This window comes from Sander vitreus, chromosome 15, assembly GCF_031162955.1.
Source record: "Sander vitreus isolate 19-12246 chromosome 15, sanVit1, whole genome shotgun sequence".
Classification (NCBI taxonomy): Eukaryota; Metazoa; Chordata; class Actinopteri; order Perciformes; family Percidae; genus Sander; species Sander vitreus.
Genome location: NC_135869.1, coordinates 5,694,061 through 5,713,561, shown reverse-complemented (window position 1 = coordinate 5,713,561; position 19,501 = coordinate 5,694,061). Strand labels below are relative to the sequence as shown.

General features: G+C 41.7%; 1 protein-coding gene across 3 annotated transcripts in view; it reads left to right on the top strand.

Moving 5' to 3' along the window:
* The window catches only part of septin12 (septin 12), an 88,861-nt gene extending 69,360 nt beyond the window's left edge, over window positions 1-19,501 (top strand). For all 3 annotated transcript variants that reach the window (XM_078270472.1, XM_078270475.1, XM_078270474.1), the window contains 7 exons: window positions 3,112-3,193; window positions 5,797-5,934; window positions 6,932-7,049; window positions 7,206-7,301; window positions 8,877-8,973; window positions 12,451-12,502; window positions 15,321-19,501. In XM_078270472.1, the coding sequence (XP_078126598.1) occupies window positions 3,112-3,193; window positions 5,797-5,934; window positions 6,932-7,049; window positions 7,206-7,301; window positions 8,877-8,973; window positions 12,451-12,502; window positions 15,321-15,486 (749 nt within the window). In that variant the 3' untranslated portion in view covers window positions 15,487-19,501. The remainder of the gene's footprint in view (window positions 1-3,111; window positions 3,194-5,796; window positions 5,935-6,931; window positions 7,050-7,205; window positions 7,302-8,876; window positions 8,974-12,450; window positions 12,503-15,320) is intronic.

Sequence of the window (19,501 nt, the reverse complement as noted above, 5' to 3'; positions counted from 1 at the left end):
AGAAATTTTTGCAAATTTATTAAAAAAGAAAAACTGAAATATCACATGGTCGTAAGTATTCAGACCCTTTGCTCAGTATTGAGTAGAAGCACCCTTTTGAGCTAGTACAGCCATGAGTCTTCTTGGGAATGATGCAACAAGTTTTTCACACCTGGATTTGGGGATCCTCTGCCATTCTTCCTAGCAGATCCTCTCCAGTTCCGTCAGGTTGGATGGTGAACGTTGGTGGACAGCCATTTTCAGGTCTCTCCAGAGATGCTCAATTGGGTTTAGGTCAGGGCTCTGGCTGGGCCAGTCAAGAATGGTCACAGAGTTGTTCCGAAGCCACTCCTTTGTTATTTTAGCTGTGTGCTTAGGGTCATTGTCTTGTTGGAAGGTGAACCTTTGGCCCAGTCTGAGGTCCTGAGCACTCTGGATGAGGTTTTCTTCCAGGATATCTCTGTACTTGGCCGCATTCATCTTTCCTTCAATTGCAACCAGTCATCCTGTCCCTGCAGCTGAAAAATAGCATGATGCTGCCACCACCATGTTTCACTGTTGGGATTGTATTGGGCAGGTGATGAGCAGTGCCTGGTTTTCTCCACACATACCGCTTAGAATTAACGCCAAAAAGTTTAATCTTGGTCTCATCAGACCAGAGAATCTTATTTCTCAAAGTCTGGGAGTCCTTCATGTGTTTTTTGGCAAACTCTAGCAGGCTTTCATATGTCTTGCACTGAGGAGAGGCTTCCGTTGGGCCACTCTGCCGTAAAGCCCCGACTGGTGGAGGGCTGCAGTGATAGTTGACTTTGTGGAACTTTCTCCCATCTCCCTACTGCATCTCTGGATCTCAGCCACAGTGATCTTTGGGTTCTTCTTTACCTCTCTCACCAAGGCTCTTCTCCCACGATTGCTCAGTTTGGCTGGACGGCCAGGTCTAGGAAGAGTTCTGGTCGTCCCAAACTTCTTCCATTTAAGGATTAGGAAATTCTTTTGTAACCATGGCCAGATCTGTGCCTTGCCACAATTCTGTCTCTGAGCACCTTGGGCAGTTCCTTCGACCTCATGATTCTCATTTGCTCTGACATGCACTGTGAGCTGTAAGGTCTTATATAGACAGGTGTGTGCCTTTCCTAATCAAGTCCTATCAGTTTAATTAAACACAGCAGGACTCCAAAGAAGGAGTAGAACCATCTCAAGGAGGATCAGAAGAAATGGACAGCATGTGAGTTAAATATGAGTGTCACAGCAAAGGGTCTGAATACTTATGACCATGTGATATTTCAGTTTTTCTTTTTTAATAAATTTGCAAAACTTTCTACATTTCTGTTTTTTTCTGTCAAGATGGGGTGCTGAGTGTACATTAATGAGAAATAAAATGAACTTTTTTGATTTTAGCAAATGGCTGCAATGAAACAAAGAGTGAAAAATTTAAGGGGGTCTGAATACTTTCCCTACCCACTGTAAACTTTCTTAACTTTAGGATAACCATTGAGCGGTCCTAACTTATTTTTCTTTTTCTACTAAGTTTGTTTCTTTCACGTCTGACTGCTAAATGAGGCAATGGCCATCTCCGTGACACATGCCTCTATATCAGTGAGGACTGGCAGGTTAAATCGGCCGTCCTACACACACAGTAACATTATGCCAGGCAAACACACATGGCAACCTCATCGGTGGATGCTGTGGAGACGGGCTCGGACTAATGTCGGTCATGGGAATGTGCAAGCGGTTCCATTCTGGGAAAGTGGCTGCATGTGCCTGTGACAATGCATGCACGCAACATCATGGCTGCATGACCGGTACAAGTCCACAGGTGTCTGCAGATGCAAAATGTGGAAAGTATTTCCGAACCTGGGACCAACAAGCAGCTAACGTAGTCCTACTTCACGAACTCTGTTGCCTGCTTGTTGGTTAACGGTTAATGATCGGCCAACGAGGGTCGGCTGTCGGTCAGAAATAAAAATCTAAATTGGCCTAGTTTCAATGTATGTTTCAGTATGTTTCAATGAGAAAAAAACAATGGCTATAATGTTGTTTAGCTCTGCGAGATGAGAAATGTAGCATCAGATGCTAGGTAACAGATAATAATAATAATTGGTAACCAATGTTGGATTGAGTAATGTCCTAAACTAAGATTGTATAGGGTGAAGTAAGATAAGAGTCCTTAAGGTAGTTAGGATTTGCTTCTGTAATACCAAATTGGGAAAAATCTTATCGTAGACTCTTCCTATCTCAACTTAACATTTAAGATATGAAGTTTCTTTAATATGGCCCCTGTAGTGGGAACTTGCCATAAGCAGCCACAAAGTGGTACTTTATTGCAGGTTAGTGAAAATCGTAATGGTAAGGTTCCAGGTGTTTCCTCTCGTGCTTTCCATTCAGAGGAGATTCCAGGGTGCCTACTCAACAATGGCAATGGACTCAAATGATAGTCTTTACTGTGCTGCTCGGCTTTCCTCAAACACGCACAGACGCATTACATTGACTCAGTGAAGGTATCACTATGATTATTGTTATTATCACACGTTTGTTTTACTATGCTCACAAGGGTTTACCATTCCCATTGCCAATCCTAACCCTCACCTTAGTCCAGGCTGAGCCTTAAACTGCTCATATGCCATATCCCCATAGCCATGACCTAACTTTAAACCAGTCTCAACTAAAGCCAACGCTAATGCTGAACTTTAATCCCAATCACAAACAAACACAGGGATCCCCTCGGTACATATCATTACCTGCTTCTGCTCAACAATGTGATGGGACTTAAGCACATGCTTAAATGAAAGAGTCAGTTTGCACCAGGTGTCTTTAAAATCTGTATATGTAGAAAAAATGTGGAAAAACTCACTGGACGCTGCTGTTTTTTGAGGGGTATTAACAAGTTGCCCAAATAAATATCAATGCTGTCAACACATCCCAGTGATCGCCCAGGAAAAGACTGGAAACTGCGTCAGACCAGATGTGTCCGGATATGGCCAATAACTGTGAACAGTGTCCGAACGTAGATACAGTTACGTGTCTTTACTGTGCCTTTCATTGGAAACCTGTCTGACTTTTCTTGAACTTCCCTTTTAATATTGTAAATTCTAGCCACTGCACATGTAACCCCCTCTGTCCTTCTCTGTCTAGTGATTGAGGAGAAGGGCATGAAGATGAAGCTGACGGTGATCGACACTCCAGGATTTGGGGACCAGATCAACAACGAGAACTGGTGAGTGGTAGGAGTGATGGAGGTAGAGAAGAAGAGGGTGCTTTCCAGATCTGGCTGCATTAGTATTTGCGAATATTCAAGTTCAGTTACTGGAATGCAAATCATTTGATTATTTTTTGGGCATTTGATGCCTTTATTTTTATAGGACAGCTGAAGACATGAAATGGGAGAGAGAGGGGGAACGACATGCAGTAAAAATAAAAAAAACTTCTATAGGCTCAGTCTGCCACTTTTTAAAAAACAATTCCAGTGCTGGTTCCATTGTAACAGAATTTCCGGATAGTCGTCATGGAAACATTAATTGGTCATGTGACAAGGGCTGGGAAGATTGGCCAAACAGGCAGCAAAGTGACAGTACTCTGATCCAATGGAAATCACAATTGTCAGATTGACAGCACTCTAGCCCAATGAATTGGATAGGTGGGTGGGTGGGTGAGAAGGGGGGACGGGGGGGGGGGGGCACACCTGCCCCTGACCCTGCCTCTGCCCCTGCCCATTACACATGGCAAAATGCACTTAAAAACCATTTGCGGGTAGACAACTGGCTGTTGATCTATGTTGCGGACATATGTGAGATCGTTAAACTTGTTTATTTTTGTTGTCATTTTCAGCCGTAACTGTAACGTTTAAAGATATATAGTTAAATACGGAGGTCTGACCTATCTGTCGTCTTTGCTGTACTTATTTTCTGTCCTGTGTTGCTTTGCTAGAGGCTTTGATAAACCTAATCTAGTGTTAGGAACAGCCTCATCTTACCGCCGGTCGGACTGACTGCTAGTTTGGGGGGTGTCATTTTCTTTAGTATGTGGCCCAACAGGTAAATTAGCTCTCCAAGCTAACATTAGTCAAAGTGTTGACATATGAATGCATCAAACATGCATTTTAGATGAAGGAGATGAGTGTATAGCCAGTCGTTCTTCGTCCTTGTTTGCTCAGCGTCGTTAAATTGTATGAACGGGATAGAGGGTGACACGGGAATCAACTGTCGCTCCCATCCCATCCCGAGCCCACGAAAATACTCCCGTCATATCCCGATCACGTGACTGCCCCATTGTAGCATGTTTGGTTAATCACGGTTAAATCACTGAGGTTGCCTCGGAAATTTAGGCTACACTATACATGCAATACCTGCAGGCCTAGGCCATTTCATTACGTAATTCCTAACGGAGATCTTCTCACAGCTCCTGAAAATGAATGAATGAATACGTCCCTGAACACGTTACCAACAGTGAAATTGACTCCTGCGGGAGAATACCATGACCCGCGGGAGTCCCGAAAAATTTTCACCCTCTAGAACGGGACGCTGACGTTTTCTACCTGGAAGGTATTGGGTCTATAGAATACTGTGATTCTCTTCAATTATTAACCCTTTTAAGGGTGAGGCCTTAGTTGTTTTGTTGGCTCTGTACTCCAGAAACCCTAACAAAGTCATCATATTTAGTTAGTTTTTTTCAAACTTTATTTAACCAGGTAAGTCCAATTAAGATTACAAAGACAAAAAATTACAATTTTAAGGAGCCCTGGCCAAGATAGGTGCAATACAGTTTTAAACAACAGATATGCAAACATTAAAACGCATTAAACAAAACCCACAGTATCAACTCACACAATCATATGGCTTAGAAGATAGGGCTGACCCCAATGCTTAAAGGCACTTTAGGCATTATTGAACGTACAGAGGGCAAAATTATCCTTCAAGTACAATAATTATCGTACATCTGGTAACTCTATACGGAGTATTAAGTGGCACTTTCCACCATGGAAAATGACCAATGAAGGCTTCTAAACTATATACTACACAACAACAAGTTTCAGCAGGATTCGAAATTGGGGGGACAGCATTGGTAGCCAAGAATACAGGTTTCCCTTGTGTTAGCATGTAGCTACATGTAGCAGTGTCTGTAATGTAAACACTGCAGTAACGTGCCTGGAGCAGATGGCCGTGTAAAAAAACTGACGTCACCTGGAACCGAGAGCAGAAAAAAATAATTTGAAACCAGTGTTCAGAACTGTCTGGAACGGTCTGTTTTTGCTCACAGGAATTACTTTCACAAATGTTTATTACCCCATTATTTGAAGCTTTGGCCACGATTAATATGAACGACATGGTAACATTCTATGTATGACAGATAATATGGAAAAGCATAATAGGTCCCCTCTAACCTCAGAGTCGGAGTACGGAATGAACATTTAGCCACACAGTTACACTGGGTTCCTTCATTACCACACACACACTCACACACACACACACACACGCACACACACACACACACACACACACACACACACACACACACACACACACTCACTCACTCACTCACTCACTCACTCACTCTCTCACACACACACACACACACACATTGTATTTTGACTCAATCACACATCGTCCTGCTGCAAAGAGCCTTTGTTAAAATAGAAATACATCTTTTCTATTTTTATTTTTAACTAACAGTGACTTGGGGCCACAGACAGAGCTATTATACAGATGTTGGTTTTGGTCATGGGATTAGTTAACAATAAGAAAAATATAGAATAATTCCAACCTTGTCCTTTAAAGAAATGAGCAGAATATTCCAGTCACTCTCTGCTGCTCCTCTTTCTAGCTGGGAGCCCATTGTGAAGCACATCAATGAGCAGTATGAGAAATACCTGAGAGAGGAGCTGCATATCAACCGCAAGAGGAGAATACCAGACAGCAGAGTCCACTGCTGCATCTACTTCCTCCCTGCCACTGGACACAGGTCAGCACGCAGTCACTGCTGGCTTCAGCATCACGCCTCTACACTAACACAAAGAGTTCTGTTTGTTTCTTTCCAAAAAAAGGCGTGTTGCAATTTATTAGTGATGGAATGTAGTTTTTAGTTTTTTAGACACCACAAACCTATTTAACAGACATCTTCCGGTCGCATACACAAATCATTTGGAGAAATGTAAATGTAACCAAGTACATTTACTCTAGTACTGTACTTAAGTACAAATGTTGGGGTACTTGTACTTTACTTGAGTCTTTTCTTTTCATGCCACTTTCTACTTCTACTCCGCTACATTTCAGAGAGAAATATTGTACTTTTTACTCCACTACAAGAAAGCTTTAGTGCGTAACTTTTTGATATTAATGAACGTCTGTTACATTCAAGCCATTGCCAAATGAGTTGCTACAAAGCTAATTAAGACTAAAGAATAGTGCATATGCTGCCATAAATGGGAGAAAAAAATGTCCCCAGGGGAGTATGCCCCCGGGCCCCCCCTAAGTTTGGGCGGAGCCCCAAATGTTGACAACGTCTGGCTAAGCCCCTGAGTTTGAGTCTGGTCTGAGTCTAATGGCATTAAGTGTTCTTGACAGATAAAATAGAAAGAACGACATTAGATAGTGAGCAATGAGCGAAATAATACCAAAAAGAAAACAACACCCAAAAGATGAGGTTGACAAGCTGTGTCCAGCTTGTGCTAGGAACATCACATCATCATATTACTTGCTGCTTTAGACCTGTAGTTCAGGTTTACTGCTCACCACCAGTGTTGTCAGTGACTAGAGCCATACAATCCTAATTTGGTCAAAGGAAATAAAGATGGATTCATAGTTGATGATGTAACAGGAGTCTCTTTGCAGATATCTATAACCTTGGTTTTTTAGTATGACTTAAAATACGTAATTCTTCACACTTTTACGGTGTGACATTTTGTGCCATAGACCTCCATTGTCGTCCAAACTGACCAGACATCTGTCTTTGTTTCCAGGTTACGCCCCATCGATGTTGAGTTCATGAAGAGGGTGGGAAAGATAGTGAGCATCGTACCTGTCATCGCCAAAGCCGACACACTCACCATTGAGGAAAGACAGGAGTTCAAAGAGAGGGTGAGGGAACACCCACACAGCTAAAGCTTGTGCTCTTTAGATCACTTACGTGTTCTCCAGATGATCTTCTGATAGTGCAACATGAGATCAGAACATCAGTGCAAACCAATCGACCTGACCCATTTGACCTATGTTTAACCTTTGACCCTTTGACAGATAAGGCAAGACTTAGCAGCCAATGGGATTCGGGTTTACCCCCAGAAAGAGTACGATGATGATCCAGAGGAACGCATCCTCAACGACAGGATCAGGGTAATGTCTCCACTCCTGACATTTAGTCACAGCAAGAATGGATGTTTGTCTTTTATTACTCTTCATTCTACTAGATAGATTAGATAGATAGATAGAATGTGTGAAAAGTAATGGAGAAATGAAAATCATAAATTACAGTTGACACAGAGTTTAATCACACCCAGTGTGCTTTTTTTGTCAGTATGCCGCAGAAGCATTTTTTTAAATGTGTTATTGTATTTTATTACACTGCTTGGATGATTACTTGATTCTGATTGGAAAACTAAGTAGTCCCGTTTTCCTCATACAGAGTAGTCTTACAATTACGTTTTCCTTTTTTGTGTCTGCAAAATCAACAAGTGCAAACCAGTGAGTAGTTAGTTTGACTAAACTACTTCAAAGCAACATATTCATGTAAAGTCCTGCCAAGAATGCATCTCAAATGTTTGCAGAGGTAGCACAAAACCAAACAAAGTAAGCATTTGCCTGTGTAAACAAGTGTATTTCGCTATACAATAAGAAATAGCGCTCGTTATATTTTTTCTCCTTTTTGAATGTTTTTCATATGGGGCAATGGCAAAGGGCAAACGTTACTACTAAAGTGTGGACTCGGTGTGTGGACTCGAGCCGTTATGAGTCCGTATTTTCATAATCTCCGTGTGGTACCTGTTCAGGTGATGGAAAAGATTTGTTGCGTTTCCCGTCCTGCTTGGCACCAACCGGCGACATATTTTGCAAGCCAGCTGAATCTGCTCCTCATCGCTTTTGTGAAATCTGAACCATTTTCACACAACTAACGTTGTGTATCCCTTTTTATCGACTATGTCTTCAGCCTGAGAGGAAGTTCATGTTCATGTCCATCGGCTCCACTTTCGCCGTCGAAAACTTTCCCTCGTAGATATGCGTTTGCCCCTTACGTTACCTAAACCCGAACCAAACCTTATCTCTAACCATAACTATGGATGTGGGCGCTACGTTTGGTAACCATGGGGATACACAAACACAGGAGGAGAACACACTTCCACACAGCACCGGTAATAGACAAACACTCACAATAGGAAGTGGGCGTGCCTGGCGAGCAGTTGTTTTATCGAGTAAAATAGGTCCAAAGCTTATCATCGTTATCAACCTGAATTTTATCGCAATCCCATTTTGAGATAGTTTTATCGCCCAGCCCTAGGGTACATACACACTTGCACACAATGTAAAACACTTTGAATTGCCTTGTTGCTGAAATGTGCTATACAAATAAAGCTGCCTATGCCTAATGAGTAGGAGGGTGACATAAAGGTTAATATACTGTACAGGTGGCTCATAATTTTTGGAAACTCTTGTTGTTTACATGGACTGGTATGAAGAGTAAATATGTTTAGGAGTAAATACTTCAAATGAGCATCACTGTCATGATCAGAAAATTCTTAGGATCTCATCTCTATGATGTGACGGTTGCATTATAATAGGCAACCCTTAAGTTAATCGTTTTTACTGTGCAGGGATTAGCTTCTGCAATCATTTATTTCATAGTGTGCTGATACTGTATATCTCACGTTATGATGAATGAATCACTCTTCAAACGCGCTCATTTTGTGTGTCCAGGAAAGCATTCCCTTTGCTGTGGTGGGGACGGACAAGGAGCACCAGGTGAATGGAAACAAGGTGCTGGGACGTAAAACAAAGTGGGGAATCATTGAAGGTAAAGCATCCGTTTAACATCAGTGTGAACTCCTTCACTCCTGGTATTAACATTTACGTCTTACAGTTGCCACTGTATACAGATTGTGATCTAATTTTGGCCATGCAGATGAATAGGTGCAGCAAAGGCTTCAACGACCTTAGCAGCTGCCTCTAACCAACTATATGTGATAATGATATTTCTTCCAATGATATGCTGTTTACACCCCCTGGCCACATGTGTGCATACTGTTACTTAGTCTACATTAAGCCATCTCAATTTTAAAATGCTGTTTTCTTGTAAAAACGACTTGCGTCCACACCATAGACTGTACAAATAGTGGATGGAGGGAAGGGGTTAGACAGAGAAATGAGACGCAGCCTTAGCATCAGTGATGTCACCCAGTGGTTTGTGGACTGCCGTTCTGAAGAGTTTGCATTTTGGCCATCGGCATCTTGGTATTTTGGAGCCAGAAGTGACCATATTTAGACAAAAGAGCGGAGCTGGGAATGATGACACTGCAACTTAGCCAGCGTCTCTATGGGTTCAATGGCGCGAAGCTAAGCTAAACGCTAAAGAGTGAATGTTGCCAATTTACAACCCTTCTGAAGCAAGTTTTGCCAGCCGGTAAACACTGATCTCCGGCTACTAGCACCATTCATATGCATGTACGGCAGTACACAGAAAGTTGACAGACTTTTCCCCTTAAGTTACCAGCTAACGCTAACACTAGCATGCTAGCTTTGGTTGACATGTTGCTACCGAACTCAAAACAAGATATTTTTAGGCGACCAAAATGTTCCAATTAACTTTGAAGTGAAAACACATAGTGAGAGGGTCAAAGTTTAAGATGTTTCATCTTAAACTTGGGACAAAATCCCCAAAACAATACAACTATTTAAATGTACACAGGGCTGTGGTTAGCATTGCTAAGCCCATGCTGGAAAAGAGACAGAATGCAAGTTTTAGGCACTTCTGTATTGGCTTCACTTTTCAGGCCCAGAAGTTGCCGCTTGGTCCACACAGTGGTCCTCATTTATCAACCTAACGTAGAAACCAGCGCAGATATGAGCGCAGAAATCCTCTTACGACAGGCTTCACGTGTGATTTATGAAACGTTCGTATCACACCAATGAGAGCGTAAGAATGGTCGTACATTGATAAATGCAGCGGCTGGAAACGTAATTGTAATTTAAATATCACGCCCCAATATAGTCTGGGTTTTGAGGCCTCGCCCCTACAATTTACGACATGGCGAGACGTAATCCGGCTAAGAAGCAGCAGGTGGAGTTTGAAACCCTGATATCTCAGGTTCATTTGCACTTACGTTTGTAGATTTGGCAGCCTGAAAACTGGTATTAAAGGCTGTAGAAAGAATGTGGAATGGAAAGAGATCACTGATGTAGTTAACAGTGTTGCCGTGGTAAATCGGACAGCTGAAGTTTATTTAATTTATACATCCTTGACATATGTATGCTATAGTCCTAATAGTAACATACAGGCTTATATTGCAATCTCTTAGGCCTATATGGTTTACCTATATTTAAATAAACACACAGTAGCGGAGTTTATGCAGTGTCTTTTATTTTTCTCGTGTTTTTTTCATGAGTCAGAGCCCCCCCCCCCGTGCTGGACCACCACCCCCGACCCTGTCTCCTGACAGCAGAGGTGCTGGAAAAACAAGCTGAAATAACTAATAACTTATTGAGTAGGCTATCATTGCCAAACATAACACTATACCTTTTAAAAGCGAGGAATAATAGCCTGTCTCCTTCGTATAGCCCCCAGTTAGGGCTGTGCTGGACACTTTGGTCATACGCACGTTTCATAAATGAGGGCCAGTGTTTCCAGAGAAACAGCATAAAAATGGTCTTCTTCTGCTTCGCCCTCTTTTCAGTTGGGTGGTGAGGAGAGAGAGACAGCCGGCTGAACAAATAATGATTTCATGGTCTAACATAATCAAGATAAATGAGAGCTGTGCTGTATCAATGGCCATATCAGCGTTTAAAAATGTGTGATCACAGAAAAACTTAGAGGACAGAAAGTTGTCTTCTTAACTTTGCTGACACACAGCCCCAATCTGTGAGGCTACACCATAGACTGTATATAGAGATGGACCCGTCTCCATTTCCTCCCACTGTACAAAAGTAAAGCCAAAATCTCCCAGATATGGGCGCTGGATCTTGTAATTTTTGGAGCCAGAGTCTGCAGTAGTGATTGGGCAATGGAGCGGCGGTATCGAAGTCCCGCCCATACACTCGCCCGACCAATCGCAGGTCAATCACAGCTGTCAAATCATGAGGTTTCACCCCATTTTTATAGCATCAAATAACTAATAAAAACCAAACCTATCAGAAAAACAAGCACTTGAACAAACATGTCCTATCCACTAACAGGGAGGGGGTGGGGTTTATGACCTTTACTGCAGCCAGCCACCAGGGGTGATCCAGATGTTTTGGCCTGGGCTACACACACTGCCGGTTGGTTACTCTGCCGAGTGACAGCCTGTTACACCTCCGATCAGTGTCCTCCTGCTCTCTGTGGTCACTGTAACTGTGTTTTAATGCAGCCAAATTCACGTTTGGTGTTTTAATCACCCTTAGGGTTAAGGGTTAGGTTTAGGTGCCTTGAAGTAGACGGTCGCAGCGCTGCCTTGAAGTCGACGGTGGGGGCTTAAAACACCATCGAGCCAAATTCACCATGTAGTTGTTCTCATTTACACATTTTTATTTTCGGTTATCAGACGTGTCATCGTTTTGCGAAAAACTCTGTTTTGAGGGGAGAAAATCGTGTTTTAGTCTGGACAGAGGACTGGAATTAACTGGCTCAATGTGAACGTACTCTGTGTTGCTAATCATGATAACCCTAAACATGACCCATTTATTAACAGATGGTAAATGGGCCAGATTGTCAAATGGAAGCATCATTAATATATGAATGATTAGATGACAAAGACAGTAGTGATGGCTAAATGATTGGCATAAATGCAGACACTCAAGCTCCTGAATTTGTAGTATTTTCTCTAAAAAAGCATATTGTACCTTTTATTTGTTGTACCTTTAGTTAAACTATATATTCCTAACAACAACTGATAACATTTCAATGTCAAAGTTGGACACTTACTACATGTCAGTTTCACATGCAGACGACTTTTTGATAATTCCCTGTGTTGTCAAGAGTTACAGATAAAGCTGTGCTGACGGCTGGTGCAGTTATATGAAAAGACTTTTTGGAATTCTGATTATTATTATTATTATTATTTAAGAATGTGTATTGTATTGAAGTGAGGAGAGTTCATTTTAGTCTTAACTCAAATGCATGGGAAATTTTGGTAAACTTGGTCATTTTAAAATGGACATACAGCTTCGTAAGTGTCCACTGTATCTGTAAAACGGATCAATCCAAAACGAGGTCCTATTATTCTTCTAATGAGTCTACAGAATGTGAAGGCAGCCTTTGAAAGTCAAATGTAAAATAAATCTTTTTCTCTCCCCACAGTTGAAAATGTGGCGCACTGTGAGTTTGCCAACCTGAGAGATCTACTCATCAGGTGAGTTTGACTGTGCTGATACACTTGTGTTTACGGGACCACTACGACTGTGACGGCCAAATCATTATAAAACAGATCCATCATACATATTCATGACCTTAAACACAATGCTACTGTAGTAAAAAAAAATCATTTTAAACTGTAAAATACTGTAAGTGTAACTATTTTAATGACCCTTGTCTTGCATGTCAGAGCGCTCCTTCTAGAGTTTGTCTAAAAGCTATTTGTGGGGGCACCTGGGTAGTTCACCTGGTAGAGCGTGTGCCCCATATACAGCGGCCGTCAGTTCAATTCCAACCTGCGGCCCTTTGCTGCATGTCATTCCCCCTCTCTCTCCCCTTCCATGCCTAAAACCGTCCTGTAAAAAAAGGCCTAAAATACCACAAAAAAATGATCTAAACGCGATTTGTGGTGTTTCCATTCACCTTTTTTAATGCATATTTTAAAGTATCGCATTAGAAAAGCTGGATGGAAACGGCAAAATTCGAGAAAGAGACGTCCTCAAGTGCGCTAAAAAGTTTTTTCGCTCGCTTGAGGTGTTTTTTGCCTTTGTCGAAAAAGAGTTGATGCTTTAAATGGGATATGGAAACGCCTTTGCCGAATAAACTCTGACGTAGCGAACATTTCAATCAGGAGTGATCAGCTGTTTCTTGCTGTCTTGCCGGATATTCCCATTACGTGTCTTTGTTTACGGAGAGCATGAAACATGGCCAATACTCAGAGACATGAAAGAACAATTAAAAGTCGCCCAATTGAACTAAATTCCTAAAGACCTTTCCAATTCTCTCTCGTATATGGGATAGATAGCCAAGCTGACTTGTTTTGTTTCCAGTTAGCAACCTCTGCTTCTTCTACTCTGTTTACTGCCGGAGTATAGGTATGCGTAGCCTATACCGCCAATTTCTGACCAAACTAAACTGTAGCCGAGTTTATTCGCTCCAAACTAGTTGATGGAAACACACCGAATTAAAGTCTTTTTTTGCAACATCGTAAAAGTTTGCTTAAAATTTGCTTGCCAATTGTATCTACCGCAGCTTTCCTCGCCACTGTCGCACTAAATGCTTGCTCTTGGGGGAATTACTAGAATTGTTGGGTCTTTGTATATTATAGAGTGTGGTCTATACCTACTCTATCTGTAAAGTGTTTCGAGATAACTCTTGTTATGATTTGATACTATAAATAACATTTTATTGAATTGAATTGAATTTCAGACGTGGGATCTAAATGTCCAACCATTTCTATAACTTTCCGAAACTGACAATCTGACATCAAAACCCACTTCACGCCTTGATTGGTCAGCTGGTGAATGAGGAGCCAGGGTTTGAACTTTCTCTAGCTCTTTCTTGACACATCCATCTCTTATATTTTCCATTTGAACAACCAAGTGCAACGCTATCAATGTCTTCCAGAGAATGTCTGAAGATGACCCCCGCTATCCCCACTTTTAAGCCCAGTTCAGACCAAAAGATTCTCGAAGAGACAAGACCGTTATAGACCGTTACAGGGAAAAGTTGCAGCGGTCTGAACCGGCCCGTCTCAGCTCGGCTTAAGCCAGCTGATGGTGTCGCCGGCGACTCAGCTGCTCCAGTCGCCAGAGGCTGGCTTTAGAAAGTAAGGGACATCACCTGTTTCAACAGCCAATAGCGAAGTCAGCTGGTCGGAATGGCAGAGTTTTAGACGGAGGCTCAACAATTGCCCGCCAGCACGGTGTTTGGTCAAGCGAGCAATTTTAGCAATTTCATCTCTACTAGAAATGCAACTGCAGCAAGTATCTCACTATCGCTATCCTCATTCATATTTTAAGACGCTACAAATTATATCCAGCTACAAAAAAGCCTGAAAAGTTGGAAGTACAGAGAGTCATTGCTTTGGAGATGATACACCGTCTCGTCTCATTGGTGTAAACTGGCAGGCTTTAGAACGTTGCAGACCGGAGCATTGCAAGTAGTTGCAAGTTTACACTTGTCTCGTCACCAATCTTTGGTCTGAACAGGACTTTAGGATTGGCTCAGTATTGCATCTACTGTATGTTTTGTTTTTTTAGATACTGTTATGCTGGCCTCTTCAGTTGCTAAAAGTTCAGCATCATTAACACTACGTCTACACAGGAGGAGGCGTAGCAGCAGCTTCAGCACCTAGGGATGCGTTCAGGCATGAGGCATGTTGAATGTAGGCCATGTAGTTTGTGTAATTCATAGTCTAGCATGGCCAGACCTTCCTCCACCACAGCACGTGGAGAAGGGTCTGGCTATTACACACAGCATTCTGGGATGGGAGAAAAACGAGAGTTTATTGGCTTTTTTTAAAAACCAATCACGAGCGCCATGGGTGGCGATAAGCGCCGGATGCAATACAGGTGCCTCTGCAAAATAGCCTCAGGAAAGAACTTGTTTTGGTGGAACATGTGTATGTTCAAAAGTAGTTTTAGTCAGAAAACTCAGATTGGACAGATAGTCTAGCTAGCTGTCTGGATTTACCCTGCAGGTAGACATGAGTAAAATAGTATTTAGAAAAACTATATTGAATTACATATAATATGTATTCGGTAATACATTGCAAAGATTGTACAAAAGTGCAAAATCAAAACCGCAAAAATAATGTAGGGTTTGGTTATTTCTTGTGATTGCTAGATCAAGCAATTCCTAGGTGATTGATATATAAATGTAAAATGTACAGTATGTATCACTTCCTAAAGAAGGACCTCGTAGCCTCCTGGTCCATAGGGACTTTCATGAATTGCATATTGGTCTGAATCAGATACATGAAATCGAAAGTAGTATTTCAAGTTGTCAATCTTTCTGTTTGTGTTTCTGCAAAGGTCCCACCTGCAGGACCTGAAAGACGTGACGCACAACATTCACTATGAGACCTACCGCGTACGACGGCTCAACGAGAGCAACATGAACTTCAGTGAACTGGGACTGTCCGCCCGGCCGCTGGAGAACGGAACTGCTGACACAAGCGAATCAGAGAGCCACCTCTGATCTCTCCGTCAGCCGCCTTCCTCCTGCACCTGCCACAGGAACGCTGATGCTCCTCAGCCAATCAGAACCAATCAAGAGAGATGTGAAAAAGAAAGCTATTTTTTATTACTTCCATCCCCCCCCACACACACACACACACACACACACACATAAAAAAATGAAACGGAGAAATTATTGTTTTTTAATGTTGTCGCATTTTTTTTCCCATATGGGACAAACTTGTGGATTGTTTTTAAATGAGAAATTCTCTTTGAGTTTTCACAATACATAAGAAATGCATCAAATATGGATATAATGTGAAACAAATGTGAGCTCATATATATTTTTTGGAAGGGTGGTGACATGTCTGTACATGGGCAGGGGAGACGGGAGAATGTCTAAGCATCTTGGTTATGGCTATATAAATTGTACACTATATGGCCAAATGTCCAAGTGGACAGTCCAGGCCTTATCACCCAGTGTTGGACCTCACTAATGCCCATGGTGTCAGCGTATGGATGGAAGGTCCAGGTGTACACGGATGTTTGGTAATGCAGTGTGTCATTCTTCAGGTCTAATGTCAAATTTGATCCTGAGGAGAGAATTGAAGACGCTGTTTATAAGCGTTAGGATACCTTTTTTTAGAAATCCTGCAGGCCACATTAAAGTGCCAAAACAACATAAACATACTAGTTAATCCTCTATCTCTTTTAAAGAGTATCTACACCCAATTGACTAAAAGTCATTGTGTCATTGGTTGAGTACATAATGCACTAGTGAAAGTATTTACCTCACAATCGTGCTCCGTACTCCACCCAGTGGATGAAATGAGCAGAAGGCACTCATTTTGAGATGCTTGTTTGAGAACACAGGTTCTATGCTCAGTATTCAATCAGATCGCTGAAGGCGTGGTCATTGACTTTGCGAGTCTCATTTCATAATTCACCAAGCCAGATCGGGTTTAAGATAGGATAGTTGATGTTTGAATTATAACCTACAGTTTTTATAATTAGTGATGTTATCCATTTATTATTTTTCAGTTGTTTTTTTTTTGCATGGATTTGATCCTGTTATCTTCTCAGAACTGGTAGACCTCTGCCATAGGAAACTTATTGAATGGACATCTGACTTCCTTGGGATGGCCTCTTTTTTATCAACTAATATATTAGTCAATTTTCAGAGCAGTGGGTGATCTGTGGGAGATCTGTGTGTTTTTATGCTGATGCTGATTTCGCCCGGCTCGTAGCAGGTAATGTAGACAAGCCTTCACAGATGTTGACAGAGGGACGTCGTCAGCGCCATTATCCTCATTCTTACAGTTTATTGTGAACTGACTGTGAAGGCGGGCTTTTCATCATCACCATTCAGAACATGTGCTCAGATGATAAGTCGTTTGGGGAATGTGCCTTCCCAACTAACCCCAATCCCTTTGTTGCATGTTTTAAATATGCTGGTAGGGCGAGTCCTTGTGCCCACCCTTTGAAGGGAAACTTTCACTGCCCTCTCTGGTTGAGAAGTTTGTAGTGTGTTGCATCTGTGACCACAGTTAACAGCCCTAAGAGTGATGCCATTGTGTACCGACACCCTGGAGCACACTTACGGTGAATTCAGACCCAAAAAAAGCGATCCGGCGATTTGCCGCAGGGTTGTGTGGCGGGGGAGAGTGTCAATGAAATGGCCCATTTGTGTGATGTCCTGTTGTGTTCTTAAACCCCCCCCCAACAAAACACAAGTAGGCTTTATATTTCACTGTAACTGTTTTTCGTTAGACTGTTTATAGATTTTGAAGTTTCCGACCGCAAGAGAGAGGGAGAAAGAAATGAGACAAGCGAGAGATGGCGAGTGCTTTGTTGTCGCAGGAAATATTCAGCACTTACACAAACTCCCCGCAACCCTAACCCTAACCCTAACCCGCAAAAGAAAACACCACATACAATATTAAATTAAGTTAACTGTTGACATAATACAGTAACGTGAGCTATTTAAATTAGCTGGACACATGATTAAACCTCATTAGCTCTTAGCAGTGTAATCCCGCCAGTCGCTCCCAGTTAGAGAGGAAATGCCGTAAACATATTCTTTGTAAATCTTTAGAGGCCTGCCTTGTTTCACGATCTTAATTTTCTTCAAATTCATCGGTTTCTGTCTGTTGCATTTCTGACCACATCACAGTTGGGTGTGACTAGGTGTGGTGCATTGTACTTGTGACCATACCCAATTGTTGCAATGCACTGTGAAGTGCTATGGTATACAGGGTATGGATAGAGCATGCACCGACTGCTGGATGGCAGTACAAGCAGGACTTTCAGTCTGGGTGTAGTTCTCTTTAAATAACTAATGAGTCAAACGATTCTTCCACATTAGTGTGAGCATTGCCCTTATTGCCACTTCATTATCCAGCACTGACGGCTTTCAGCCCAATGTTTCATCTGCTCCAGTATACTGTGTCACCATTGGACTCATGCTGTATCGTATGTAATGGCATCTTGTTTTCTGCCTGCTATCATTAGCTTACGGAGAGTTAAGTATTAACTGATTATCTGTTGTACTTGAGTGACAATTTGCATGATATTCATTTAGTAATTTCTCTTTTTCAGTTTCTGCATGTATTATTTAGATACTCCGAAGATCATTTAAAAAAAGATTTTATCCAAGGAAAGCTGTTCAAGCACGTTTTTTGATCTGTTTTACATGCCATTCATAGTGGCCGCCAGTACTCTAGTGGCCACTGAAGCTGGACTGTACAGTATGTATAAGGTATCAAGTTTGACCATCTGTGCCTTGGTTTTGCCATCATGCGTAATGGAAATAATAACATTTCCTTGCTGGTATTATCATAGACATTTTAGACACAGGGGTGCAGCTTATCAACAATGTGTAGAAATCAAAACCCAGTATTTGCCCAACTTTCCAGCTGGAGACCAGTACTGGACCATGGAACATTTGCTGATAAGCCATAAGCAAACAAGCTTATTTGACAAAATGCCATAACCTTATAGGCAATTATAGACTAAGCATGGCACAATTAATGTATCTTTTCTTATTTCCACATCATATGTTGCAAGTTGCCCAATGGAACTTGGAAGAAGTGGAAGAGACAGTGTGTGACAGTGAATGTAGCCAATGCATGGCATTAGCCCAGCAGCTAATGGTCAGTATGAAATTAAAGAAATATAGCTTTGGGTCTCAGGTCGGGTTTGGGTATTAAATTTGGCCGCACAGTCAGGTAAGGTCTTAAAGGTGCAGGTACAGGGTTCAGGTTTAAGTTTAATGCTCATGCAGACCTCTGGTGGTGTGTTCCTATTACTGTTGCAACCAACTAGCTATCACGACTACAGACAAAACCATTGAGAATCTTGAGAGCTTCTCTGGGGGAGAAAAAAGGCATGTAATAAGGCATATGTCCCATAATGTTCTAAATAAGCTGAATGTTTACTGCATTTATTAATTTTATCATTTACACCTGTACTTTTTCTACTGTGACTTGTCCAAATGTCCTCTGTGAAAAAGATCTATCAGCTACTCGTGTAGCAGGAATACTACTGTAGGATTTGAATTTTACACATGGCTTGTGAAATTTTTAAATGATTGTTAAGATGGCAAAGCATGCTCAGATGTTTTTCCATGGATAAATGAAGATGGAAATCTATCTTTAGAGAAGTTGAGTAAACTCATTTTTGTAACTTAACACACCTACAGTATAACTTTTTTTTAAATAATGGCTCAACCTACTGGTATCCAAAATGTCAGTTTCTGTCTGAAGCCACCTATTGTCTACAGTGACACCAGACCCTCCACAGTCCCAATTCACTTTGGTTCTGATCCCATGGTTCTGCATGTCAGACATCCAGTGTTACTGTCCTCTTACCTCTCAGCTCTGCTCCGTGTCCTGAACCTCTGTGTCATCCTCCCACCCTTGTATTTTATTCTCAGCATGTACTAACAGTTCCTGTATGATTATTGTCTTTTTTTTATAGTATTAATGATACACATGTTAACACTGTTGATTTACAATTAAATACTTGTCACCTTCTCA